The 27,334-nt window shown below is 39.6% G+C and overlaps 2 protein-coding genes across 4 annotated transcripts; one reads left to right on the forward strand and one right to left on the reverse strand.

Annotated features, from left to right (window-relative positions):
* Positions 1-1,391: 1,391 nt before the first annotated feature.
* LOC131893076 (uncharacterized) lies at positions 1,392-4,589 on the reverse strand. The gene is made up of 3 exons (XM_059243008.1): positions 4,231-4,589; positions 2,764-3,079; positions 1,392-2,118 (listed from the first exon to the last, which is right to left on the reverse strand). The coding sequence occupies exons 1-3, from the start codon at positions 4,322-4,324 to the stop codon at positions 1,665-1,667; spliced, it is 864 nt and encodes a 287-aa protein (XP_059098991.1). The 5' UTR covers positions 4,325-4,589; the 3' UTR covers positions 1,392-1,664.
* Positions 4,590-17,847: 13,258 nt separating this feature from the next.
* LOC131876857 (L-amino-acid oxidase-like) lies at positions 17,848-26,997 on the forward strand. 3 transcript variants are annotated; one of them, XM_059222370.1, is made up of 6 exons: positions 17,848-17,914; positions 18,009-18,511; positions 19,606-20,412; positions 21,067-21,356; positions 21,457-21,677; positions 25,999-26,997. In XM_059222370.1, exons 2-6 carry the CDS (start codon positions 18,075-18,077, stop codon positions 26,170-26,172), a joined length of 1,929 nt encoding a protein of 642 aa, XP_059078353.1. In that variant the 5' UTR covers positions 17,848-17,914; positions 18,009-18,074; the 3' UTR covers positions 26,173-26,997. The 3 variants fall into 3 exon arrangements, with proteins under 3 accessions (XP_059078353.1, XP_059078351.1, XP_059078352.1); XM_059222368.1 differs by having other exon boundaries at positions 17,858-17,914; positions 18,061-18,511; XM_059222369.1 differs by having other exon boundaries at positions 17,861-17,914; positions 17,981-18,511.
* The last annotated feature ends 337 nt before the right edge of the window (positions 26,998-27,334 follow it).

Raw genomic sequence — 27,334 nt, forward strand, 5'->3', positions numbered from 1 at the left:
TTCCCCAGACCAGACCGTCCTTCAAGTTTTCCTTTCTGGCAGACAATATATTGTCGGCCTTGATAAAAACCCCTTACCATTATTTCTGTTAAATGTGAGTCATCTTCATTCCATGACCCGTGATTTTGGTCTGTGATTGTGGCCACATTTGTGCGAATCATTTCTTACAAATTTCACAGCATTTATTCGGATAAACATTTTCGTCACAAGACCAGTCAATTTAAGGATAAATAATTAGTCTTTTTCAAGACTCAAATAATTGTTTAGGACTGAGTTACGGACATCAATACACAAAAAGATAAGTATGGCACTGCCACTTGAGTTGGGTCCCTAGCCCTTACCCTTATAATAAGGGCTCGGAGAAATTTTGTTTAAATTTTAAATTCATTTTAATTTTTTTAGAGTTTTTTTATCGGCCAAAACATTTTTTCTCGGAACATCGAATTTTGATGAAAAATTGAATGCGTGCGTGCGTTTATGTGCGTGTGTGCATGTTGTGTGCGTGCGTGCGCGTGTGTGTAATAGGAGGGGGCAAAATGGAACATTGTAGGAACCCACTAGACCCAAGGACTTCATGGTTTTGACTAGCCTGGACTTTTTGGAGGGCCCAAAAGAGTAAACCTTGACATTCCCTATAATTGACTTTAAAACCAGGTTGAGGAAAAAGCTCATGGATATTTGAAGATGTATTGCAAAAGATGCCTGTTTGCACCTCTTTTAAGTACTGCATTGTCCCAATCTTCTTGGTTTGTCTAAATAAAGACGTAGTTTTCTAATTCTCACATTATTCCTGCCTGCTTTTTTGGCAAAAGCTCAGGCTTTTCCTGAAAATACAACTAGAATCTCAATACTTGCACACAAAAGAGCAAATATAAAGATATTTCATTTTGGCCCAGGTCTCATCACCCTGAGAGATTGCTGAAATAAAGCATCCAGAGGAACCAAATTTGATCCAGAGACCTGCATAGTTTCGGATATTAATTTGGGGTTCCAAGTTAAGTGAGCAACTCATGGGCTTTAGAATTCAAAGATTTTGAAATAATGAAATATATTGAAACCGTTGGTAAATGCTTCAAACTTCTGCAAAATTAGTTTCGTGTTGTCTTTTGTGCTTTTAAACAGGCTTATATCGTTGCGTTGGAGATTTTTTTCCTTGTGATAATTTGGCCCTGAAAAAGAATTTTTCCGAGCCGATAACAAATGAGTCCCCTAAAACATAACATTACCTCCCATTTTTGGGTGATTGGATCCTTTGATTTTGGGTTCTAAGGTTCAGACAGCCTGCCTTCTGACAACATTTGATTAAAAAAACGACGAGATTTCTGAAACTTGCAAGTATGTTTGAAAGGTAAAAAAAAACATTCCTCATGGACAGAGAAAATCAGCTGTATTCTTTTTGGTTAGTTTTGATATTGGCCTCTTCTACTAAAATAAATTGATTCGCATATAATTCTTTGATATAAATGAAGCCTCTCAATCAATATGATAAACTAATAGCGAACAAATCCTACTTTTCTCATTTATTTTATGATAATGTGTGCACGGTACTTGGAGAGCTTTCAAAACCACATACATGTTCTTCTACAACTTCGAAGCTAAAGGTTAAAGGGTGAAAATAGAGGAACTAACATCAACCACTTCTTCTTGATGTCATCCTGAGAGTTTTACGACTGTTTCAAGATTTTGAAGGTCAACATTCGACACCCGCGAAGTCCGTGGAGCAAAGACATTCCGGTCAGGATTCCCGAGTAGCCCCCAACGTCTGATGCCATCCTCAAGAAAGGATAAGCAAACTTTTCTTCGTGTTTCAAGAGGTGGGGCATGAAATACAAGTAATGTTGGCTCATTTTAGCGGACGAATCTTCATCCAATTCGTCATTGGTCTTGCCCAAAATAAGGTCCAATGAGCGGCAGGGTGCTCCAATCTTTGTCTCATCTTCTTCCTCCCAACACGATTTAGTGCCATTGAAGAATTGAATGGGTTGCAAATGGATGTCCTGATACATAACTTGGGCTTGCCTTGTTTGTCCGGGAAGGACCTCATTGGGCATCAGTAGAGAGTTATTGACTCCTAACCGTCCCGGGAAATGTGCGTACAATTTGACCTCGACGTTTAAGCTGAAATTGGGCATCAGCTTTCACAATTCGGAGAAATCCACGTCGGACAAAGCATTACAGTATTTACCATTTGAAGCATGGGCGGTGAAAGGTATGGTAAATCAAAAAGATTAGAGATCAATAAGAGCGTAACTTTGTTTCTATCTTGTGATTTGACGGTTGTTTGGGCAATGACAGAATTCGATATTATGTCCAACCTTTTACCTTCATATGCTTGTTCGAATCGGGCATAACAATTATCTGGTTTATTTAACTCAGTTTTTTGCAGATTTCCTTATCACTACTGGAAATAAAATCCCCATCAGTTCAAGATAAACGAGTTATAAATCTTACTTTATTGAACTTTTAGTGCACATCATATCTGATCCACCAAACAAATTAGAGTTGACCGATCTGACTACCCCTTGAATGTAGGGTTGATCAGGAAATCTGTTTAAAAACTTTTTCAAGTCTGATATAAATTCTGCTAGATATCCTCATACATATGTCTTGGCATTTTTTTGGCAAGTAAATACCTCAGATTTGCATATTAATCCGAATTGCATCAAATCTAAGAACAAACGTCGAGTGCACTCGTTCAAAGTCATCCACGGCCTTGCTAGAACTAAAAATTCTCAGAGTTACGTATCTGTACCAAGGCCTTACTATTGAATCCGAAGGTAGTAAATGCCCAATTTTTTGTAGCGCTCCCATCTAGGTAGAGTTGCGCAGCCAGGCCATCCGGGTAGGTTGGTTGGACGGAAGGCCTCCTGTTGCCTTCCATCTCTGTAGTGTTGGTACGATTTTCCATCAGCTCGAGCTTCGTTGTAACGTTCGTAAAACATCAAAATATAGTCGTTGACAAGTAGAGTTGTGTCATTGGGACATATAGTTATTTCGGGGAAAAGAGTGTCTCTTTGATCCACAACAGTAGACGAGATGTACTTCGGGTATTTCAAATAATTTTCAACACAAAGGAATACTGAAAGATGAAGTGTCAGTCAGAAAGGTGCACATTCGTCAGGTGATTTGATATTTTACAGTTTTTAGCAGCTGAAATGATTTCATAGCTCCCTGATATGTCTCTTTTGCTGTCAGATATGACAGATTGGGTTTAAATGTCAGTCATCGAACTTAAAATTCGACACGCATAAACGTTGTGCTTTGAGTACCTAAATATGAAAGGCAGTGCAACCCTAACAAGTTTTTTCTCTATGAATTGCTAATAATTATTATAGACAAAATAGAATTTCAAAATCTTCAAATTTTTGCTACATCCTATTATAAAATGATTTCTTCTACCCCTTTTAGGGGCAGGTATAGTTTTGCTCTTTTTGTTGGAAGCAATTTTTTGACGCCTTTTCGACTGAAAAATGATGTAATAAAAAACATATTTCAATATAAATATTTAAGTTTGACATCAATTCTTGCCAAGATCATCCAAAATCTTAAGATTAAGGCGATGTTTATGCATTTCGCTCATTTTGACAATTGCGAAGGTGTTGGAGAAGCTCGTGAAATTCAAACTTTTTTAATAAAAACTTTTTGATGACCATGGAGTCATTGCTCCGAGTTAGTACAAGTTTCATCATCAAGATTTAACGATCAAACTTTTGTTTCAATTATTGAACTTTTCTTAACTTTACATGTTTTATTGGTGCTTGAAAACTGGCTTACTATGATTATTAAATTGCATCATTGGCTTCTGATAATATTACCGGCGTTTGCGGAATCGAGAGGCAGGTGATAGAATGACTGAGCGGAAAATATGCTTTGATGGATCCCATTTGCTCTCGAGAGGTTTTTTTATCAAGTTTTAAACAAAACATAGATCATATTATATCCACAATCTTAGACCAATCTTTCGTCCAAGGGTGCTCTAGAGCCGGAACTTTGAGCGTATTGTGTAATCATGCATTTAATTATTTATAATTTTTAGGAAAACCTCTTTTACGGGCATAAAAATCGGATTTATCATATATGGGGGAAAAATCTTATAGTCCAAAATATACTCTATGATGAATTCGATTTCAACTAAAATGCCAATTATGAAGTTATGCTTATCAGTTATAATTTATTAATTAGTTGTGCTCTGATACTCTGATAATTTGTCTAAGCAAGAGAAACAATCACCTTGATAGAAGAGTAAGATAACAATGCCAAAATATGTGATGTTTCCCAACGAATTTAAGACCGTGATTTGAAACTTGAGCCCATGGCTCTCCATGATCAACTAATCCGAGAGCTAAGTCTGTTTCTGAGCTGGATGAACTTAATAAATCTTTAACGAAATGACATGTTTTCTTAGACCTGTATTGCTCAGCATTATATTCAAAAAGGATTGCAGTTAAGCCCTTAACATACATCGTTCAAATGTCAATTTTTGGTAAAATTGTGCACATATTCAAGGCAATAGAAAACATACTTTGGGTTGCAAAAGGTCGAGCAGGTTCATAAATGTTTTACCAGAAATATGGAAAGGATGAGAGAGAGCTCTCATTTTGGGAGAGGCTAAAAATGTTGGGGCTGTATAGTGTTCAGAGAAGGTACGAAAGGTATCTGATACTGTACGTTTTCAAAAGCATTCATGAGCTTTGTCCCAACCCAGGATTTAGGGTCAATTCTAGTGACCTTAGTGGCTTAATGTGCGTTTTAAGAGCACCTTCAAGCCCTCGAGAATCCAGGCAAGTTCGAACAATGAAGTCCAACTCTCTTCTTTCTCGGGCTCCTTCATCGTTCAATTTGCTGCCCTCAAATATTCGTAGGGCGTATGTAGGAGTTGATAAAGTAGCAGGATTTAAGTCAAACTTGGTCAAGTTTCTGACTAACATTCCTGATCAACCCTTTATTCAAGGGCTAGCCAGATCCGCGAACTCAAATTCTTTGGTCGATCAAATGAAAACGAAACCAAAACACTTTTTTGTAAACGATTGTGCCTTTAAGGTTAGTTGTAAGGCTTAAGTTGCTCTTCAGACATCAGTAACTGCGATCACAGCATCACCGGATTCAAAGTACGTATTTTTCATCAGAAAATGTAGAAAGTGGCTTTTAAAGTGGTGTTTAAAACGTTTAAAGTACGTTTAAGGATGCTTGAAGGTTAACTAAAGCCATGTATAACTCATAGAACCACATATTTCAATTTATACGTTTGGTTTGGATCTGGGACGCATATGAACATATTGTTTTGGAACGGAATTAAAGGTTCAAAATTTAAGTGGTATGATGCGCTGAACTGATTGTTGTACTCTTCTAAATACAGGGCCCTAGTTTACCCCAGGGCTCTCAAGTAGAAGACTCATTGTTGTATTCTTCTACATACAGGGCCCTAGTTTACCCTAGGGCTCTCTAGCAGAAGAGTACAAGCATGAAAACGGCCCCCCTGGCGGACGCAGCCTCCAAGATCCAAGAAGCCAAAATTTATAGCAATGGAAAATAATTGGAACCAGTTTTAGATGACAATCTTTTTTTCAAAAGAAGAGGCAATGTCATGTAGGCTCTTGCTTCGGTGTTTTTTTCTTGCTTTTTGTTTTAAATTTGGAGTAATTCAAGAAGTATATTCAGATAATGACAGAAAGTCCAAGTAAATCACCCAACTTCATTCCTGTTTTGGATCTCGCTGAGAACAGACGGATTAGTTTGCTCTCGTTCTTATCTCCCAGGAATTTCGAACCAAGGTGTGACTTTCTCTGTTGCTCCTTGGTTGCTGTGCACGTGTAGTGTTCGTGGTGTTTGTGTGTTAGGTTTGGTTTTACACGGCTCTTTGGTAAGACGTAATTACTTTAAAACCTAATAAGTTTATTGCTCATTTATGTTTATGTCTAGCTTTAGCAGTTTCTTTCTGATTTGTAGTGTAGTATTTCTAGTTCCAAATCGTTATGTGTAGTTCTTTAGTTTGATTGCATTGGTCCTTTACAGTTGGAATTTATTGTTCATTAGTGTATTGATTTCATTTTGTGTTAGAACAGTTAGTTGAGTTTATTTCTGTGTTTTCTTGTTGATGTCCTAGTTTACATATGTTCTTGATTCCTTGCTTTTCTCTGTCACTTACTTCTTGTTTACTATCTCCATCGTTGATTTGTATGTTAGTTTGATGTGAAGTATTTCATTCCTATTTTGCTCTGTTGTCCTGTATCTCAGGACAAGATTGCACAGCTTTTTTAGTTCTTTTCTTCTCTTTTTCTTGGCCTGTTGATTTTGTTACTAATAGATAGTTCCTCCTGCATTCATGATGGAAGCTATTTTAGGAAAAGTCAGCAAAGAGGCTAGACAATGTTTGGACCTGGTCTTAGCTGGAAAGGATCCTTCCATAGTCAATAAGCCGTTTATTATAGAGGCTTTAGTTGCTCTGGTCAATGAAACCAGGGTTCTGCTTGAAGAACAGGCTCACCCAGTAGTTGGAATTGTCGGATGACGATTCTACAGGACTTATGCTAGTACATGGCACAAGGATAGTTGTCCCATCAATTGCCCGCCCCTTAAATTTAGCAGAATTGCATCGATCCCATCAAGGTCAACGACGCACAAAGTCTTTGGCCAAGGCTTTGTATTTTTGGGTGGGAATCAATCACGAGATTGATCAAATGATCTCGGAATGCAAAATATGCCAAGAAAATTTGACCAGCCATTGCAATGAGCCACTAATTCAAACTTCATCCTCTCGTCAGTATGAACAAGCCTCCATTGATATCTTTGAACTTGCAGGCAAACACTACATGGGTATCGTGGACCGCTATCCTTCCGTTTCAAAATTGAAGTGCCTGGATACGACTGGTATTACAATTATTTTATTCGAATGGTTCATCCAGTGGGGTATCCCCTTCCGCATTCGCATCAACGGTGGCCCACAATTCCGGACAGAATTTTCAATATTTTGCGATAAGTACAAGATCACTCATGAACTCAGTTCACCATACAACTCAAGATCGAATGGACATGCCGAAGCGGCAGTTAAGGCCATGAAACTGCTTCTCGATAAACATGACCAAAAATGGCCTGATTTCCTCCTGGCACTTCTGCATTGGAGAAATACTCCACGTTCGGACGGATTGAGCCCAGCTCAATAGGTTTTTAACCGCCGCCAACGTACTCTCTGTACCTCTTCGGGAAAGGCTTTGATCGCTTGTCTGACCTTGATCTTGATCGTGTCTAAATAACCAGTCGCGATAAGGAATCCCAATCAAAAGAATTGCATGATATGTCAACCCCGTCCCCTTCCTCCCCTCGCCGTTGGAACAGATGTTCGTATTCAAGACCTGCAATCAAAGAAATGGACTAGGATTGGATCAGTTAAGTCCGTGAAGAACAATGGAAGATGTTATGAAGTTTTTGTTGATGGCAGGACTATTTCTATTTGTATCTCCACTTACATTTCACTGCCGATCAGGTTCTACCACTTACCTCAAGGGAACTACTGCTGGAGAACTCGTTTTTCCTGACTCGATCTAAGATGTCTCCCTTCTAACTTATTAATAAAGTTCGCCGTTTCAATAGTTCACTTGCACCTTTCTCAACAATTCAAAAGGTATCTATGTGGTTTGTCCCAATCCAGGTTTTAGGGTCAATACTTGTGACATGCTTGATATGCTGTGAGATGCTTGCTGTGCGTGTTGAGAGCACATCCAAGCCTTTGAAAATCCGGGCTAGTCCCTTTTTCTTCTTTCTCGGGCTCCTTCATTGTTTAATTTGCTTCCCTCCAATATTCGTAGGGAATACGTAGGCCTTGTTGATCCGGTAGCATCTTTCAAGTCAGACTTGGATAAAATCTTTGGATTTCATTCCAGATCAACCATACATTCAAGGATAAGCTCGCTCTGACAACTCAAGCTCGCTAGTTGACCAAATATCATATGAAAATAGAAAGATAATGAATAGTCGAATAACAACCTTTCATTTTAAAAGTACTGGGGATTACACTCCCTGTAGTGATTAGAAAAGCCCGCAAAAAAACACCCAAAAAAAGAACCAGGAAATGTATTCAAGACCCTCCCCTTGTCCAAATGATCCGCGTGAGAAGATGACCAAATAGTCTCATGATTCCTAGCAAGACAAATCACATCCTCTTTAATCAGTTGAAGTTCTTTTTCACGAATTTATTTTTCTTCATTCTTGCGATTCATCTTCTTGCTTGAAAAATGTAGGCACAATGAGATCACAACTCTCAGAATTGATCTCAATAAAAACAAAACTTCTAGTTTCAGGATTGAATCTGACAAAACTGATTTGTCCCAATCCAGGTTTTAGGGTCAATTGTAGTGACCGTAGAGGCTTAACGTGCGTTTTGAGAGCACCTTCAAGTCTTCAAGTTGCGTTCCATTGTTTTGGCCTTATCAGAGTCATCTCTCATGCCCTGTAATAATAAAGCAATGAGAAGACGATCCTCCTTTACCTTGGAAGCATCAGCATAATCGGCCAACTCGCGGATAGTGCCCCAAAAAGAGGTGTAGTCTTGACCCTCTCTTTGGCAAATAGCTAGGAGGTCACGAATGTTGGGATGGACATTACTCACGGAACGGCCGGTTTCCTTTTTAATCCCAAGCAAATGGACGATGGTCTTAAGAAACCCTGGGCTACAGCACTCCCAGAAAAGGCCCACCTTAGTGGCTTGATCCTGTTGATCTAAAGAGTAAGACTGGCATAATTAACCCACAAGGGCCGCCACGTAGTAAAGATGTTGCGGTCGGTATCCTCAGGTAAAATTGAGGGTTTCTTGGCATCCACTTTGAGCAATGGCAAAGCGTTAATACACGTACCACGAACGGGGTCAGGCTGGCTACCTCCAACTACTTGAAGATTTGAAGCATCCACGTCTCTGCGGAAACCTATGATGATTGATTTGGCCTTAAAAAGGGCATTAGTTTGTTCGTCTACTGCCAGATCTGCTTCATTCGCATCGGCATCAAGGTAACAAATCACCTGATCTTCAGCTCATAAATAGTTTTGCAGACAATGTTCCCAATCCCAAAGAACTGGATCTTCACCAATGACGCAATCATCGAGTGCCAATTGGGCGGATTTTTGGGCCGGAGTCAAGGCAGACTTGAATCCCCTTTAGCTTGCCTTTAGCAAAGCGATCTCCTCCCTTTTTGACATACCGCGAAAAAAAAGGACCACAGGTTAGAGAACATCCCTGGAAGGAATCAACACGCCGGAACAATGCCGGATGGATAGCACCACACGCACAAGAGGACATCGAGACCACGAAATAATATCTAAGAAACAGGCTGCTGACGGTTAGTTAAACCTGGTGGACTCTGGAGCTTCCAGATCACTACTACCCCGCCATTTGGTTACTTCACTCAAAATCGTCAGTCCTGATTCGGCTTTCCACCTCGTCAATGCCAGCAACGTTTCAATCCCAACTTTTGGTACTGTGACACGCCGTGTGGATATTGTCTTGAGGACCATTTTCGAGTGGAAGTTTATTGTTGCAGATGTTTCCATGCCAATCTTGGGAGCCAATTTCCTGAGGTCCCGTGATCTGTTGGTGGATGTAAAAAATAAGTGGCTATTGGAATCTTGCTTTCTCTTGTCTACTTCTCTTTCAAACGCTTCGATGCAACAGGACCATCTGGCTGGAATTTATCAAATATATGCTACTGATATTGGCCCGTCTTTATGGCTGATGCATCGCTACCCATCCTTGTTAAAACCTACGTTCTCATCGGCTCTGGCTTCTCATGATGTCCGCCATTTCATTCAAACCAGTCGTCTGCCGTGTTTTTCACGTGCTCGTCGTCTCTCTAAGATGAAGTACGATTTCGCCAAATCTAAGCTAAGTGTAAATATTTTCTCACCAATTTCGATTCCGATTTCAGAGTTTTCATGATATCCACAATGAGAGTGTTACAAGATCCATTGTTACTTACTGAACAAACCCTCAAGGGACCCACGTTGACTAGATGGATTTCATGCATGCCATGTATTAAGACCGTCAAACGGTCTAACTAAAAGGGAATGAGATAACACGCAATATGAGAAAGATGCTTCTTTTGACAAGTCATAATCATCAGGGGTCGAGAAAATATCTGATCTTTTCAGGCAAAATATAATTTCTTTTGGTCTCAAAAAAGGGGCCAAATAAAACTTTTTTGTCTTCAAAAATTGCAAATATTACATAATATTGGGCAAATGCAAATATCAATATATATCATATTTATTCATTCCTCGTTCATTGAATGCATCCATATGTTGAAACATTGAAAAGCAAATGTTTTCGGGAAGCTATTCCGTGTCAGAAATTGCCCCTAAACGTTCTTATATGTAGAGGTTGATGCTGCTCTCACTATTACCTGGTCATACAATGTCATCAAAAGTGGGAAGTTAACGATTAAGAAAGCTAGTTTTGAAATAACGGATTAACCAAGTTCACTTTTTAGCCATTGATGCCCATCACTGGCTCCATGTAACCTTAAACAAATATAAGGCTTTCTTCTGAAGTGATCTTTCTTAGAATAAGTCATGAAATCATGTTGGAAAAAGAGAGGCAATGTTTATACGAACACGCTCGGTGCCCATAGGTCAGATGTTTGACGCACTAATTCAAATTGTTTAGTGTGCTTTAAGCATAGTCAAGTCTACTCGTTGTATAATTGTTACGTAGCATACCGATTAGTGAGCGATTTTAGGGACAGGCACACTCTCGGGGCTTGAGCATACCCAAGCATATACTCGTGGTCCGTTAGTACACCAGGAGCAAGCATGAATAACTTCAATTACATCATTTTTAACTGGACTAGAAACTTTAAACTCAAGAATAACTGAAAGTGCCCAATGCGATTTACGTTTTTCGCGGCCATGAAGAAGAAAGCGGCTTTCAAGTCAAGCCCACCTAGACCCGGCTATAGGCGTCTGGGAAGCCACCTGTCCTACTACTGTCTATGTAAACGTGTACGTACAACAACCGCATTCATAAAACAATCATTACTAACTTCATCTGGACACTTGAACTCCCTCGTTAACCCCCTGTACATCCTAATAAGCGGAGAGTATCAAGGATTGAAGAGCTCATCCAACCTTCACCAATTCAAAATATACCGATTTTAACCGACATGTGTCTTTTTTTTGCTTTTTGATATCCTTACAATATTCTATTGGCTTCACTAGCCACATTGTGTTAAAATCTAATGATGCTACTGATTCAAATGCGTCTGAGGATTACTGGATAGACCAAAATTGGTGGGATGATTTTATTGACATTCTTATCACATCAAACACCTTGGATTCCAACAAAGATTTCTGATAAGTGACATGACCTTCGTGGAGTGGTGTCCAAGCACAAAATGCCATCGATTCTCAAATAAGGGTTGGCCCGACCTTGGCGATATCGACACAATTTGTGTAAGACCAGTTATCAAGTCACCAAGCAACAAACAGTGTAACAACTTTGTCCGGAGCCTGGTTTCAAAATTTGCTGAAGTTCATTTACTTGTACCTCACTTCATATAATATGTATATATATATGTATATCATATATGTTCTTCTAAGATCTTAACTTTTGTGCTGTGATTTCTAAAAAAGGCAGCACAAAAGTTAAGATCTTAGAAGAACTAGCCGTTGAGAGAGAGAGGTTGCATTCATCTCTATAACAGAAACCTGGCTTCGGCCACGGGTCTTAGATGAAGAACTAACCATAGTTGGTTTCAACTTAGTTCGTTGTGATAGGATACGCCCTGATAATCCCATATTCCCACATGGGGGCGTATGCCTATATGTTAGGAATGATTTGCACATTAGTCATGTACAAATGTCGAATGGAGAAGTAGAGGTCTTAGTTTGTCATCTTCGAGGTCTTGATTTGTCTATTGTTACAATGTATAGACCCCCTTCTTGTTCAGCAAGCTCTTTTTCGTCAGCTCTCCAATTCACTGGAAATGAGTTGGACCTGGCAGTTTGCTCGAAGGTTTTCTTTGTAGGGGACTTTAATTTTCCGGCTAGCGTTGTAGAGTGGGAGGTTAGTCCTGATGGGTATATTCCCATTTCGAAATCGACATCTCAGTCGTTCGAAAAGCTGGAAGAATTCGCGATCTTGCGCAATTTCTCCCAGCACGTTGGTGTAGCCACTAGAGAGAATAGCGTTCTCGACTTGGTCTTTTCCAATGACCCTGATCTGATCCAGTATGTCCATGTGACACCTACTAATCTGTCAGATCATCATGTTCTTGAGATAGGGTCGACCATTACTCAAAAGCCGGCGTGCTCTAGAGTAAAACCGGCCAAAAAGGTCGGTCTGGCTAAGTTCAAGTTCAAAGATGAACATTGGCCGTTGATTATAGAAAGATTAGAAGAACTTGACCTGATTTCAATTCTGAAACAGGAATCGTCCATAGATGCAGCCATTGATAAGTTAGTTTCAGTTTTTAAGGAAGTTTGCTCCAGTTTAGCAATCTCTGAATGTGTTCCGAAAGGTGGTACACGGACAAAAATTCCAAAATATAGGAAGACTTTGTTCAAAAAGAGTTGCAAACTAGCAAAAAGGCTGAAGAGCACTTCGAATCCAGTAATTGTGGCTAGTCTCCAAAAAAAGTTGGACGTAGTTCAGGGTAAGATTAAGGCCTCCATCGAATATGACCAGTTACAAACTGAGAGTAAGGTGGTTCAGGAGGTCAGGTCGAATCCGAAGGCATTTTTCTCTTATGCGAACTCTAAGAGAAAAATGAAACACTCTGTTGGGCCTTTTGAGGTTGATGGGGCAGCCATTAGCAATGTAGAGACTATGGCTAACATGCTTGGAGATCAGTTCTCTAGTGTGTTTTCAACCCCACTGAGTTCGGAAGCAACAGCTCATTGCTCTGAAGATGAGTCTGTTGAGATTGACATGGTTAGTCAAGCTGAGCGTTTAGATGATCTTGTAGTCACAGATCAAGATGCTTTAGAGGCCATAAGGGACTTGAGGCTTTCCAGCTCTCCTGGTCCTGATGGTGTGACATCTCAGTTTCTGATGAGATGCTCACTGGTTCTCGCTCCTGTTTTCTCGTACTTGATGCGCTGCATCTTGGATCAGGGCAAGTTTCCATCTTCACTAAAGTTAGCTCATGTTGTTCCAATTTTTAAAGGGGGAGATAAGTCGCTCCCCAGTAATTACAGGCCGATTTCTCTCACTTCGAATATTGCGAAGGTGTTTGAGAAGATCATGAAGTTCAAACTTGTTGAATTTCTTGATATTCATGAAGTCCTTCCTCCTAGCCAGCATGGGTTCCGAGCACATTTTAGCACGGTTACCCAACTGATTGAACATATTGAGCGGGTTATTGAGGGACTAGAGAGTCATGAATCAGTTGATGTAGTTTATCTCGACTTTGCCAAGGCCTTTGACAAGGTAGATCATGGGCTTTTAGTTAACAGGCTCCATGAAATTGGGATCCAAGGCAGGGTTCTCAATTGGTTAAAAAGTTTCATTTCTGGTAGGAAGCAATTGGTTAAGGTTGAGGGATCCCTTAGTGACATACATGATGTCAAGTCAGGTGTTCCCCAGGGTTCGATCTTAGGGCCCCTCTTGTTTATAATATTCGTTGCCCCGCTTCAAAAGCTTAGTATCACTGCCAGTCTCTCTTCTTATGCTGACGATACAAAGTTAGTTTCTGGTAGGAATGGCCAAGATTCCAGTAGCCTTGCAAAGGACTTAAATCGAATCTACTCTTGGGTAACTGAGAGTAATATGGCCCTGAACGGAATGAAATTCCGCTCAATGACATTTGGGTCAACTCCTTTAAATACTCCACTCGTAGATAATGGAGGTAAAGATATTGAGCAGGTCTCATCTATGAAAGATCTAGGTGTAGTCCTCCAAAATAATGGAAAGTTCGATGAGCATATCCAGCTGAAGGTGGGTAAGGCTTTTCAAATGTGTGGTTGGATATATCGCACGTTTAAGTCCAGAGATAGCATCACGATGCTAACTCTGTACAAGTCGATTGTCCAGCCACATCTTGAATACGCCTCACCCATTTGGGCTCCAATGAGTTCAGCAGGTTTGCAAAAGGTCGAGCAAGTCCAAAGATGTTTCACTAGGAACATCACAGGAATGAGAGAGCTCTCGTATTGGGAAAGGTTAGAACGGTTGGGATTGTACAGTACTCAGAGAAGGTACGAAAGGTATCTGATATTGTACGTTTTCAAAAGTATCCATGAGCTTTGTCCCAACCCAGGGTTTAGGGTCAATTCTAGTGACCGTAGAGGCTTAATGTGCGTTTTGAGAGCACCTTCAAGTCTTCGAGAATCCAGGCTAGTTCGAACAATGAAGTCCACATCTCTTCTTTCTCGGGCTCCTTCATTGTTTAATTTGCTTCCCTCTGATATTCGTAGGGAATACGTAGGCCTTGTTGATCCGGTAGCATCTTTCAAGTCAGACTTGGACAAATTTTTAGATAGCATTCCAGATCAACCCTACATTCAAGGATTAGCTCGGTCTGCCAACTCAAATTCGTTGGTAGACCAAATATCATATAAAAATTGAAAGGTAATAAATAGACGAATTATAATCTTTCATTTTAATAGTACTGGGGATTACATTCCCTGTAGCGGTTAGAAAAGCCAGTGAAAAACCAAACCAAAAAAAAAAAATAATAATAATAGTACTGAGGATTACATTCCCTGTAGCGGTTAGAAAAGCCCGTGAAAAAACAAAAAAAAAAAATTCAAAAATGAATTTTACGTGAGGCCGTTTTGGATTTGTCAAGATTGGCCTAATTGGCCCAGTAAATATAAGTAAACACGTAGCACTGACTTTTTGAGAAAATTTCCCAAATAATGGTTTACGTGTATTTTATGTTATTGAATGTGGTAGTTACTTTTATCTGATGTCAACGCCAAGCTGAAGTCTTCTCTGGCAACCCTTTTCGTCCGACAACGAACCTGACATCCGTTTATTGACAATGCCGATTGAAGTTGGATGATTTACTTTAACTTCCCGTCATTATCTAAATATACTTCTTGAATTGTTCTTAATTCAAACGAAAAAGCAAGAAAAAAGCCGCCGGAGCAGGAATAAACATGACATTGCCTCTCTTTTTTAAACAAGTCGACGGCAGGATTAGAGCACGCATTGTGACCTGAAAATGGTACCGATTATTTTCCTTTGTCATAAGATTTGCCTTCTTGGATCTTGGAGGCTGCGCCCGTCAGGGGTCGCTTTTCATGCTCTTACTCTTCTACTAGAGAGCCCTAGTTTACCCTAGAGTTACTATAGTAGAACTATATATAGAAGAACTATTCTACTATAGTGGTTCTAGTTTACCCCATCTTCCTCTGGAAGCCATTCCATGGAAGAGACATTTTTTAATTTTAAAGTTACTCATAACCAGCTCTGGGGTAGAATTCTGAAACTGAAGGGTCAAAATTACAAGTTCCATAAACACACTTCCATTGACAAAACATCCTAAAAGAAAAACAAATATTCCGAAATTGATCAAAATATAATTGCCAAAGAGCAAAATTTTCATGAATTGAAATGAGAGGAAATTTTCTCTACTCTTTCACTCCTAGACTTACATTTTGCATCTGATGATTTTGATATTTTGTTGTGTCATTGTCATTGAAATGATGCTATGCTTACATCTTCAACAATTTTGCACGTTCTACCCAACAACGTAAAACATTCGCTAATTTTAGATTTTGGGGCCCTTACTATCCAATCAGGATGAATTGACGTGTTTTTTAATATTCGCTTATTTTGATGCTCTTGCCCTCTTCACTTTTTTCATGCGCACTGAAAAATTCTAGTCATATTCTCTGTGATGTCACTTTCTGCATGCCAAGATCTTTTTGAAAAGAGGCCTAGCGCATTGTTCTTAGATCCGACAGAAGATCTCCAACCCCATTTTTTGAAGTTTTGTTTTCTTTTGGTTCTTTTCAAAACCGATCCGACCAATATTTTTGCACTTACCGAAAATAGGCAGGCCATAACCAATTTGAGTCATTAAGAAGCTTCTGCATGACATGGTATTACTTGACCTAGTAAAAATCTTCTTGAACTTAGTATTTGCGTTTATAAGAGCCATGATTGTGGTGCTAAGAGGTGCAGTGTCGGTTAGGCATGGGGTTAGGTCACCTTTATTCATGAACACTTACATGACCACCAAATTGGTTTTCATGGGATGAACCGACGTTTCATGTTGATAGACCTATTAGTAGCTCACATGCAGTGCATTAGTCGTTCCTCAATAAAAGGAACGAATAACAGTTACAATTGCTTTGGCCAAAAAAAATAATTCATTAAGTAACCATTACTCGAAAAAATTATGTAACGTTATTACTCGTTACTTTTCCTTTTATGAGTTTTCCCCATCAAGACCCTACTTTTCCAAAGAAATTGTGTTTTTGGCTTCAAGCAGTCTTACCGCGTAACATTTGAAGACTTTGTGTCAGCATTTTTCAATAATGAGTAGTGGCATTTAATCTTGGCGTAATTGTTAAAAATATCTTGCATCATAATACTTTGAGGAATCAAGATTGGGACCCTGATTGGGTTAATGATTGTTGAAGGTTTGTAACAATGCCGCAAAGGTCATGATGGAAAAAACAGTATTAGACATGGTCAAGCCGGTAAAGCTTCCCTGTTAGAAGCCTATGCTGTGCGTCAAGTCGTGGAAATATGGAGGCTTTGGAAATTCGATGCATCATACTCAAGACAGAGAAGGATTTTCTTTGTTTGACAATTGCACTGAAAAATCAGGTCTGAAGTCCAACGGAATTGGATTGAGAAGCTGTGAACCATAAAGTAGCAAATGTAACATGATTCAAAACCAAGAACACCCTCAGGGTAGTTAAGAGCAAACACAATTTTCAACCCTGACTTTCATTGTTCAAAATATGCTAGATGGAAAGAGCAAAAAAAAATGGTGATGGGATACGATCGCCGCCTCAATTTGTTTGGTGTGAAGTGGACTTCATTATTCAAACTAGCCTGGATTCTTGAGGACTTGAAGGTGCTCTCAATACGCACATTAATCCTCTACGGTCACTAGAATTGACCCTAAATCCTGGGTTGGGACAAAGTTCATGGATGCTTTTGAAGACGTACAGTATCAGATACCTTTTGTACCTTCTCTGAACACTGTACCTACAGTCCCAACTTTTTTAGTCTCTCCCAATACGAGAGCACTCTCAATCCTGTGATGTTCCTAGTGAAACAAATTTGGACTTGTTCGACCTTTTCCAAACCTGTTGAAACACTTGGAGCTAAAAAAGGTGAATCATGTTCAAGTTGTGGTTGCACAATCGACTTGTACAGAGTTAGCATCATGATATTGCAGAAATATAATCTGAATCAGCCAAGTGGTGGCTAATTTAAATTGGCATGTATTACTGGTAGCAATAAAAAAGCATGATGTTGGTAACTAACTATATATTCGTTCACAAGATTCACTGAAAATGTATAAATTTAAAAAAGGAACAAAATTTCGGGACACCCTGTACTTTAAAAGCGTACTTTAGAAGTATAAGGCAAGCATTTCACCTTAACGCTTTGCTCGCAACATGTTAGATACATTCCTTCATGACGACCACATTCATACAAAGCTTTTCAATGCAACATTTATTTCAGATCAAAATGCCGAATTGGGCATCTTCACCTACAAATGGTAGTGAGTCAGGGCTCCAATTTGACAGAATAAGGTAGATTGAGTAGTGAAATCTTTCTCCACTTCTTGCTTGCCATTCCACTCAGCTCACCAAAAAGATATGCTGTTTTGAGAACTCTCCCTTGATCCAGTGAGAAGCTCCCGGTTTAGTAGCGTTGATGGCTTGGGAGTTATCAGTCGTGAAAAAGAAGACTCCGAGTGAAGACGTGCTCTTTGAAGTTCTTTGCTTGAAGACAACGAAGGTAGCCAAAATATTTGGTTGTTCTGTGATCAGAACCTATTGTTTTTTTTCATTCGTGGGCGTGTAGGAATTCGGTTTCTTTTCAATTACTGCAGGATTGAGTGGGTGGCTTATGTAACATCGAATAACCAAATATTGAAACAATAGGCCTTAATGAAGACATGGCTGTGACACTCATCTTTATCCTCGGTCTGTCTTTGGTCCGTCCCTCAGTCGGACAATTCAATTATCTCCTCTCGTCCTATCCATACGTTCAACCCAATACCAATCCCAATCCCAAGGTTGGGTTTCCCAACCAGTTTCATGGCCAATCTATGATCTCGTCGAGACCAGACAAAAAGTTGTTAGGTCATCTGGTGACTCCAGCTCAACCATGGCAAGTGGTGCAAGGGAATTCTCAGAAAAAGTTCATGTATCCAACCATGGGCTTGAATTGGCCTTTCATGACTGTCAAACCAGGAACCATTGGATCGGGTGCCACTGCACCAAGACCAGGTGGAGAATCCGCTTTTGCCGAGGTTGTTGAAGAACCGACAATGGAACAAGAGCGATTGGCTAATGGACACACGGGATCAGGGCCCAATTTCGAGGGCGACATGTAAGATTACTTTTTGTTTAATTTTGTAGCAATGGCTTGGGTCACTCCTGGACTGAGTTTTGTTGCGCTTGGGTAAAAATCGGAAGGACGGACTTCTGGAAAAGGGCTGATATTTCAAAGTTGGAATACGAATTTGGTAGTTAGTGGTCCCAAATGTTCCGAGATATTTTTTAAGCGGTATGATTAAAGCGCTTTTTCTTTAAATAAAGAAAACTTTATTTTTTTTTTTTAAATATTTTTTTATTTTGTAATGTCAAGTGCAAGATCCTCAATAAACTGAACCAATTGAGCCAATATTAATTATTTCCTTTTGAATTATTATTCTTACGCTATTTTTGAGAGCCAACATGTTTCTTTGATTGTTTTCCCTTATATAAAGTTGTACAAGGCTCTCATTCATGAAACACGATTTAGTTTATCACCAACATGGGAATAATATAATCAAATTCGTATTTCATTCTCAACCATTCCAGTTATGATAAACTCATTCAGAACTTACCTTACTCAATGGACTTGGGATATCTATTATTTATTCCCCTTGATAATTCACGATTACGTTCCTAGTTGTAAAGACACACCTCCATTTCCCAAATCAAAGCAAAGGTTCATTTTTATAATTGATGGTTTGGAAAGTCGCATTAAGTGCTAAAGCAAATTGTAGTACTGAGATCAGTCACTAATTGAAAGTCATGCACATGCCAAGAAGTTGGCGTATTTGTCTTCCATTGTCACGATTGGTTGGTCCGGAATTTCATCGGAATTTCAATGGTTACACCAATAATCCAGTAGTTCTGTATGATCCAGTTTGTGGTTGTTTTGGGACTTGCTCCTGTCTGTTGCGATCAATTCACGGTCTGCAGACCACATTCCATTATCTGCTGTTCATGAACACTACAAGCACATTGCCCAACTGCCTACTCTCTGTTTAGCATACCATCAACTAAAGGCAAGGTTTTTAACATGCTTCATTCCAAACCTCAGGCCAATGACCAGAGATCATTGTTTGGCTCTAGTAAACGAAATTGATGAGCTAAAATGAAAAACCGATCAGACGTCCCCACCCTTTAAATATCATTCATTTCTCTCATCTCCAGCATTTGTCACGATCGAGCAGACGGGACCAGCGCACTATTCAATGTTATGATCAATGGATTGCCCAAGTCTGTGAATGGCAAGAGGAAGATCATCATTGTGGGGGCCGGTATCTCGGGTTTGGCCGCGGCCAAGGCCCTCAAGCAAGCCGGACATGAGGTCCAGATCTTTGAGGCGAGTAATCGGGTCGGGGGTCGAATCCAAACCTATCGGGATCTAAGGGATGGGTGGCAATCCGAAGTGGGGCCCATGAGGATTCCCAAGAGCCAGATCTTCACTCTTCAGTTGGTCAAGGAATTGGGATTGCATCTGATCGACTTTGAGAACAAAGAGGGCCCTAATAATTACTTTATCCGGGGACGAAAGTTCAAGATGAATGAGCTGAAAGACTTTTATTTGAAGTACTTTTCCGAGATCTACGATGTGAGTCGAAACAATTCCGATTTTGAGCCCATCGAGCTTGTGGTCAATGCTCTAAAGCAACCATCGTATGACCTTCAGAGCATGAAATGGGAGGATTTCCTGGCCAAATATGACAAGTATTCATTCAAAGACTGGCTATTGATGTCGGGCATCTCACGAGGAGCCATTGATATGATTGGAGTGTTTTATAATTTTGAGGCCTTTCTTGACGTCGGCCTAGTTGAGAATGTCCTTGACGAGTGTACGTTTCACGAGGCTGACTTGAAAATGGTGGAAGAAGGCATGGATCTGTTACCTCGTGGGTATTTACCCTATCTCAGAGAAGACATCCATTATCGCTCGAAAGTGGTTCAAATTGAACAAAGCGCTCGAGGAGTAAAAGTCGAGTAAGTATTATGAACAAATGGTGTTACTTATCTTACAAGGGTATCGGCGCACTAATTAGATCGAGATTTGGATTAAGAAATGCATGTCATATTAGATGATTGATCAAATGCTCTAACAAACCAGTTTGGAGAGCAAAATGATTTCTCAATGTGCACTTTGATCTACACCCTGTAGCTTGGTGGCCTTGAACTATTGTTATGTTTTATATGTACATGGAAAAAAGAATGTACTGTTTGAGCTGAGCCACGAACTTCTACAAATATGGACTGTGAACGAGCTTCCCGCCAAATCGCCACTTCTTTAATTAGAGTTATAAAATAAGAAACGTAGAGATCTTCAATTTGAGGCTAGTCATTTTCATACTATTTTCTTCTGAATTTTTTTACTCAGAAACAAATTTCTGTGTCGGTGTGTAGCAACATAAATGCCCTAAAGGTGAAGTAGTCTAATCTTTCAGGTACGAATGCAGGCACATTTGGGTAAACACTTTTTATTGTGCCTTAGACGTGAACTGGAAAGGACAAGGTTTCAGACTCAAATTCAAATTCAACTTCAAACAACATTCATAAAAGAGAAAAAATCTCACTAAAATATCAACCAGCACTTGACAGCTGATTGAGAACAACTCAAGCTACCTATGTTTTGTACATTAGGGTGGACTGCAATGGCGTGGATTGCGATGAAGGCCCCAGTGTTCATGAAGCGGATTATGCCATCATCACCACCACAGCCCCGGTCACACAAGGCATCACGTTCCTACCTCAACTCAGTCAGAACAAATCGATAGCTTTACGGAATGCGAATTACCAGCCCTCGACCAAAGTGATCCTCGTGTTTGACACGCCCTTCTGGGAAATGGGAGACAAGTCGTTGAAAGGCGGACAGACTGTGTCAGATTTGCCGCTCAAGATCGTGTACTACCCGGTGAAGGAATCCAAATCAGGTTTGTCTCGACTACGTAGATGGAGTTGGTAATCCTCTCTCTCTCTCGTGGTTTTCGTGTGAAGTCATGCGTTTTCTCCTTCTGTTGTTGGATCTCCTAGGTGTTGGAGTCCTTCTAGCATCTTATACTTGGGGCCGGGATGCCTTGAGATTAACGGGGATGACCGATGATGAGATCGTTGAGGAATGTCTGGAGGGTCTGGCCAAAATCCACCAACGAAGCCTCGCATTCTTGAAGAAAGAGTTCACGAGCGCCGTCGTGAAGCGGTGGTCATCCGATCCTCTGTATTTGGGAGCTTTCCTCATGTTCGCACCCTACCAAGTAAGTTTAAATCAGTCCCATTGACGGGGATCTCGTGGTGAAGCGATCAGAAACTTTCTTGTTATTGCTCGGAAGCGTTGCTTGAGAAGTGATGACCACGTAATGCCTACCTTGGATAATCATCCCGCCGTGTCCATGACTTACTGGCACTTTTCTGGACGAGCTTGATCAAACCTGTTTAAAGATCATCTCAGTTTTTCTTCCTCTTCTGTTGCCGCTTACTCCAATTTCTGAGCGTCTTTCGAAGCAAATCAAGCTTCAAATGCCTCTCGTCATGTTGGAAGAAGTTCTGGCTTTCCGCGGAGAGCATCCGTCATGTTTCGTACTATCCAGAATAACAGTATCAAAATGGCATTTAGAGCTTCTCCAGTGAACAAGGTGACTTGGTGCAAACGAAGATCTGCTTCCACTCAGCCCTGGTGAAAGCGAGTTTGAAGACTTGAGCCGTCATTGACCAACGGAGAATCTCAAGATTTAAAACGAAAAAAAATTGAAACCGACGTGTTTCTCCAAAGCGACCTTTCCGTATTTTTTCTACCACTGGATACATAGCTCTATCAAACCACAGTATGGTAGTGGTAGTAAAATCAAATGGTAAATGGAGGAGGTAGAACTGTGTGAAAACATACGACGTAATTTGGGGGAAGGTAATGAGACTGCTAGACTTGATGTTCTTGGTAACTGTGAATGGATTTGAAAAATTAGATTGTTGAATCTTCGTCAGTTTTCAGGATCAAGTTCATTCAGTGCAAGTTACAAGTTCATTAGCCTGGACAGGTTTGTCATGGACCAAGGGTCAATGGCCAATGTCAGGTTGAAATGAGGACCTATCGCATTTCTTATGGCAATTAAGAATGGAACCAAAGAAATATAGACGATAGTTGTTCTTCGTTTTTTTGCAAAGCAGCTTCGACCAAGAATGGTGTCAAATGAGAAACGACAACTCGAGAATAAGAATAGGCTATTTCTTGATTGAAACCGTTTGTAGTTTTTCATGACAAGAATTTGATCTAAATTGAAAAAGAAGTTTCTCGTTCATCAAATGTCAGAATCAAGAGCTAAAATGACGTGCATAAAGGGAAAGTGTTAAATCTCCCTTTGTACAACTCTACTACAACACTATAATATTCAGCGAGTTTTGAGTCGGAGTAATCGGTGAATCGAACGTTCGGTTGATTTGAAAACAAAAATAAAAACGCATTCTTTGCAAAATAATCCAGGACTCGTATCAAGAACGCTAGAATCTAAAAAAGTTAATCCTCATTTAAGTTACTGAATCAATTGTAAAGTTACTTGTCCCGTCCAAAACAGGGGTAACATTTCATTTATTTTTAATTTCATCAGAAAAATGTTCTGGAAAACATATGCAATATTTCTATTTCACCAAGGAATGAGGCATATGAAGTAAAGGAAATATAATGGAGCATGTGGTCGGGCACTCTGATTTTGAGCATTTCGTGAAGGGAGAACTTGGACAAACATCAAAGTGTTACAAAAGTCCAAAAAGCATCTGTTGGTGTTGCTCTGTCACCATATTTATATCTAGGCTCAATATCAGAACAAATTTGTTTGCGTCATTAAAGCTGCAAATTGAAATAAATGGCAAAACAAATAAATGCACGTGCAGGTTGACTAGGCATGTGGGTTTCCTCCATAGAACGATATCAGCTTCTTATTTTCCATTTTCTTCTCAAGGGGAATCCTTTCTTCAATTACGAAAATTGGTTTGATTACATCAGTCCTTTCTTTCCCTCCTGTGAAAAAGTTATTTTTTTTGTTTTTAAGAGTTTTTACTAACCACTACGAGGAATGTAATCCCCAGTGCTATGAAAATGAAAGATTATATTTCATCTAATAGTTGCCACTTAAATTTTAAACAGAATTTGGTTAGCCAAAAACTTTGAGCTGACTGACCGGGCTAGCCCTTGAAAGTAGGGTTGATCTGGAATGCAAGCCAAAACCTAAAAAAATTGCCCAAATTTGACTTGAAAGATGCTAGTGGATCAACAACGCCTACGCATTCCTTACAAATAATTGATTGGAGCAATTAAACAATGAAGGAGCCCGAAAAAGAAGAGAAGTGGAGGTCATTGTTCGAACTAAGTGTAGCTTGGATTCTCGAGGACTTGAGGGTGCCCTCAAAACGCACATTGAGCCTCTGCGGTCGCTTGAGTTGGCCCTGGATACTTATGAAAGCGTACAGTAACCTCAAGTTTACCCTTCGGCCCATCTCTAAATACTGCACAATCCCAACATCTTTGACCTCTCCTATCTCATTATCTGCTGTCGATCAGTCTCTTCTTGAGCCATCAATGAACAATTAATTGATTTTGATTGTTCAAAAATGCCCTTAAGATTGGCAAAAACGCACATACCTTCCGCTCTGTTCCCTTTTTGAACAGGGTTATGAGCAAAATTATGAAAGAGGAAAAATGGCGGTTAGCAAAGGGTAAGAACGTTAAAAGAGTACATGAGCCAACATCGTAATCACTCTATTTTCCTAAATTATTTTAACATCAAGTAGCTTGGACAGTGCTGGGAGCCAAAGGTAAAAGGGTAAAATGGACTAGGTTACTTCTTTAACCCTCTATCTAGGGATTATGAAGTGATTCAAACTGCCACGGAAAATAAGCACCTGACGTGATTCATGCAGTAAAAGTAAAGACAAGGTGCCCAGCCAAACTGCATCATGCCAGGATAAAATTGGTCATTTATTTCAAAGCAACGGTTTATTCGAGCAATCGGTATTTGGATATTGAGCCTGATAACAATTTAGCGTGAAAGCTACACCAAGTATGATATTAAATTGAGCTTTATTACGCAATTATTTCGATTCAAATTTCTTAAACTCATGGTGTGTGTTGGTCGTGATGCTTGTCTTTTGCTTTTTCTTCAGCATACAACAATAACCCTGAAAATCAAGACGCAAAACTTGATTTTCAATCCTTTTTCTCCACTTCACAAGAATAATTGAACGAATACAGCTTGCTGAAATTTGAATGTTTCTGCTTCAGAGCACGTGTTGGCACTGAAGTATAACATCAACTGCTTTTGGCAATGAAATGAACCGTACATCCGCCTTGGCAGCACGTGTTGGCACTGAAGTATAACATCAACTGCTTTTGGCCATGAAATGAAACAAGTCGATTTTGAAAACTGAAATGATTTAACCTTGAAAGGTTGTGTAAACAGCTTGTTCAGGAAAAAATAACTTAAAATATTAAAGAGCAAGAGGTCTGAAAGGGGCCAAAATGAAATAAAATGTCTAGGAATTTATTTCAACAATTTCAAATTCCAAAGGAAAGAGCGAAGTTTAATAGTGCAAATAACGCAAAAAGATCAGGAAAAGTAAACAAACTGCATTTACATGTTTTGATCTGCCCTGAGTATGACCCATCTAAAAAACTGACGCAGAATTTTTAAATTGAACTGTAAAATGTGGAAACAACACTACTCAACGATTTGATCAGAATAGCATCTTCCAACTCCAGTTGTAGCGTTTATCCCTGGTCAAAAAAAAAGTCATATTTATTTTGCCAAGCTTCATGCACACATGGTCTTAAGTTCCATTCTCGGAGTGACACATGACTTTAGAACCATGAACAAAAAAATGAGCCAAATCTGCTTTCTGGCCGGTGTCTCATCTCAATTCGAAACCACTGCCTGAGCCCAATTCTTTAAAGGAGAGGAGTCAATCTCAGACCGAGAAAAGATTGTACTTTAATACATAGAATGGATCTTTTCTTGAAACTGGTTTAAAATTGCTGACAATGGTTAAGATGATTGGCAAAATGGAAACAATGCTTTCTCGGAAATATGTTGCTTCCTAGATCCTTTAAACTCAGAATGCTCAGGCTATGATATGTACAACTGACGTCTGTAATTGAAAATAAGTGGCACTTAATTATGTTAATAAGAATTTGCATGAGCGTTGTATATCTAGTTACAACAAAAACAAAGTCAAGTACCTGTAAAAAAATAGCTTAGAATGAAAAAACAACCTTAGACCTTCAAAAATCCCGAACGTGGTTGTTTTCACTTTTGGCATCACCTCAATTTCTTATGGCGCAGAATTCAAACATGATCAGGCTATAAGGTTAATTTCTTTAATGTTGATGCAAAATACCCTCCTCAGCTTCAAACGACAACAGTTAGGCCTCGATACTACTTAAGACCCTCTCTAACCGTTAAAGAAGAATCATGAATAGGTGTTTGAAAACTGTTATCTTCTGGCACCATTTTCAGTCCTGTGTTCGAAAATGGGTTTTAAAAAAATTCCATCACTGGTTCTGACACCCTCTCTCTTTAAACTACCTTTCAGTTTTCTGAGCTCCAAGAAGATCTTTCCCGATCGGAGGGTCGCCTCTACTTCGCCGGAGAACATACCGAAGTACCTCATGGCTGGATGGACACCTCCATTAAATCCGGAATCAGAGCAGCCACCGAAATCCACCTCCAGCAAGACTGGGCCAAACCCTCTCGCTTGAGAAGGTGAAGAAGTAGCCGAGCACTCGACTATTAACTAATTCGTTTTATGGTTGTTTTAGTCGCAGAGACGAGACAACGAAAATAATTCTGAATTGAAGCCCACCATCCACAACCAGCCCTTAACGGTGGATGAAGACACAAGCTCACTCAATTGCCACCCTAGATAACGCATTAGATTTTTCTTGTTCTCCAAGATCGGCTCCTTTCGTTCAGTTAACATGATGTGCCTCTACGTATCTTTGTCTCTGGTCTCTCCAATGGCATCATGGTTCATTCATTTCACAGCTTTACCTTATCTTTCCGTGAAAAGCTGTGATTTCTTCCGATTTGTCAAGCCAGATCCGTCCCGGTGAAATGCAGTCTAATCTTTCTTTCGGTACTTATTCCCTTCTGACTTGTCAGCCACTAGAGTTACCAGTGTTGCTATTTTTGGCAACACGAACCTGATTGCCGACCATGATTAAGATCGATTTTCTTGATCGCTGCCATTCGTCCACCCCAGTACAATGCATTAGTGTAGAAAAAGTACTGTAAATGAATAGTTTTGAAATACATGTTGAGTCTGAAACATGTGATAAACCAAGATGAATGTGAGATTCTTTAATGTTAATGGAAGAGGCAGGTGGAATTACTTGAATTTTGTGAATTAGCCGAATAGGTGAATGTTGAACGGTAATTATCAAAATAAAATGAATTGTCTTTTACATTTGTATATCAGCTCCTAAGACGCTAAGGGCCTTTTTTTGCGATAACACTTTTGTGGATTTACCATCATTAGTCCATAAAGATTTGGTCCTTACGCCCTCTTCTTCTGTACATCGTGAGCATTCCAAGAAATTGACAAAAAGGAGAACAAATTTGACGTCTAAAAATCAATTAGCTGTTCGTAAAAAAAGGTAAATGGACAGGCATACTTTCGCTTAATCACTCATCGTTGTTAATTTTCCAGCCAACGAATAATGTATGTAATTAACTTCCGAAACTTTTTTGGTCCGGTAAAATTTGAACTTAGAATTTGGTCTAATCTCAGAGAATTGGTAGAGGAGAATTGAGCTATCATTGAATTGTTTATCTTTTGATGCATGGCAGGATTTGATATTCATCTAAGGTACTCATATTGCCAATGGGTATGTTTTGAACTGCTCTCTAGACTTTTGGAGACACTTTCA

This window comes from Tigriopus californicus, chromosome 2 (genome assembly GCF_007210705.1).
Source record: "Tigriopus californicus strain San Diego chromosome 2, Tcal_SD_v2.1, whole genome shotgun sequence".
NCBI lineage: Eukaryota > Metazoa > Arthropoda > Copepoda > Harpacticoida > Harpacticidae > Tigriopus > Tigriopus californicus.

Bases quoted from the DNA above. Each gene is read 5' to 3' on its own strand.
- LOC131876857 (XM_059222370.1), top strand. From the start codon at position 18,075: ATGGCTGTGACACTCATCTTTATCCTCGGTCTGTCTTTGGTCCGTCCC. The intron at 21,357-21,456 runs GTTTGTCTCGAC...TGGATCTCCTAG, and splicing joins GGTGAAGGAATCCAAATCAG to GTGTTGGAGTCCTTCTAGCA. The intron at 21,678-25,998 runs GTAAGTTTAAAT...ACTACCTTTCAG, and splicing joins TCATGTTCGCACCCTACCAA to TTTTCTGAGCTCCAAGAAGA.
- LOC131893076 (XM_059243008.1), bottom strand. From the start codon at position 4,324: ATGGAGAGCCATGGGCTCAAGTTTCAAATCACGGTCTTAAATTCGTTG. The intron at 3,080-4,230 runs GTGATTGTTTCT...TTCATCTTTCAG, and splicing joins TATCTTACTCTTCTATCAAG to TATTCCTTTGTGTTGAAAAT. The intron at 2,119-2,763 runs GTAAGGCCTTGG...GCCCAATTTCAG, and splicing joins TACTACCTTCGGATTCAATA to CTTAAACGTCGAGGTCAAAT.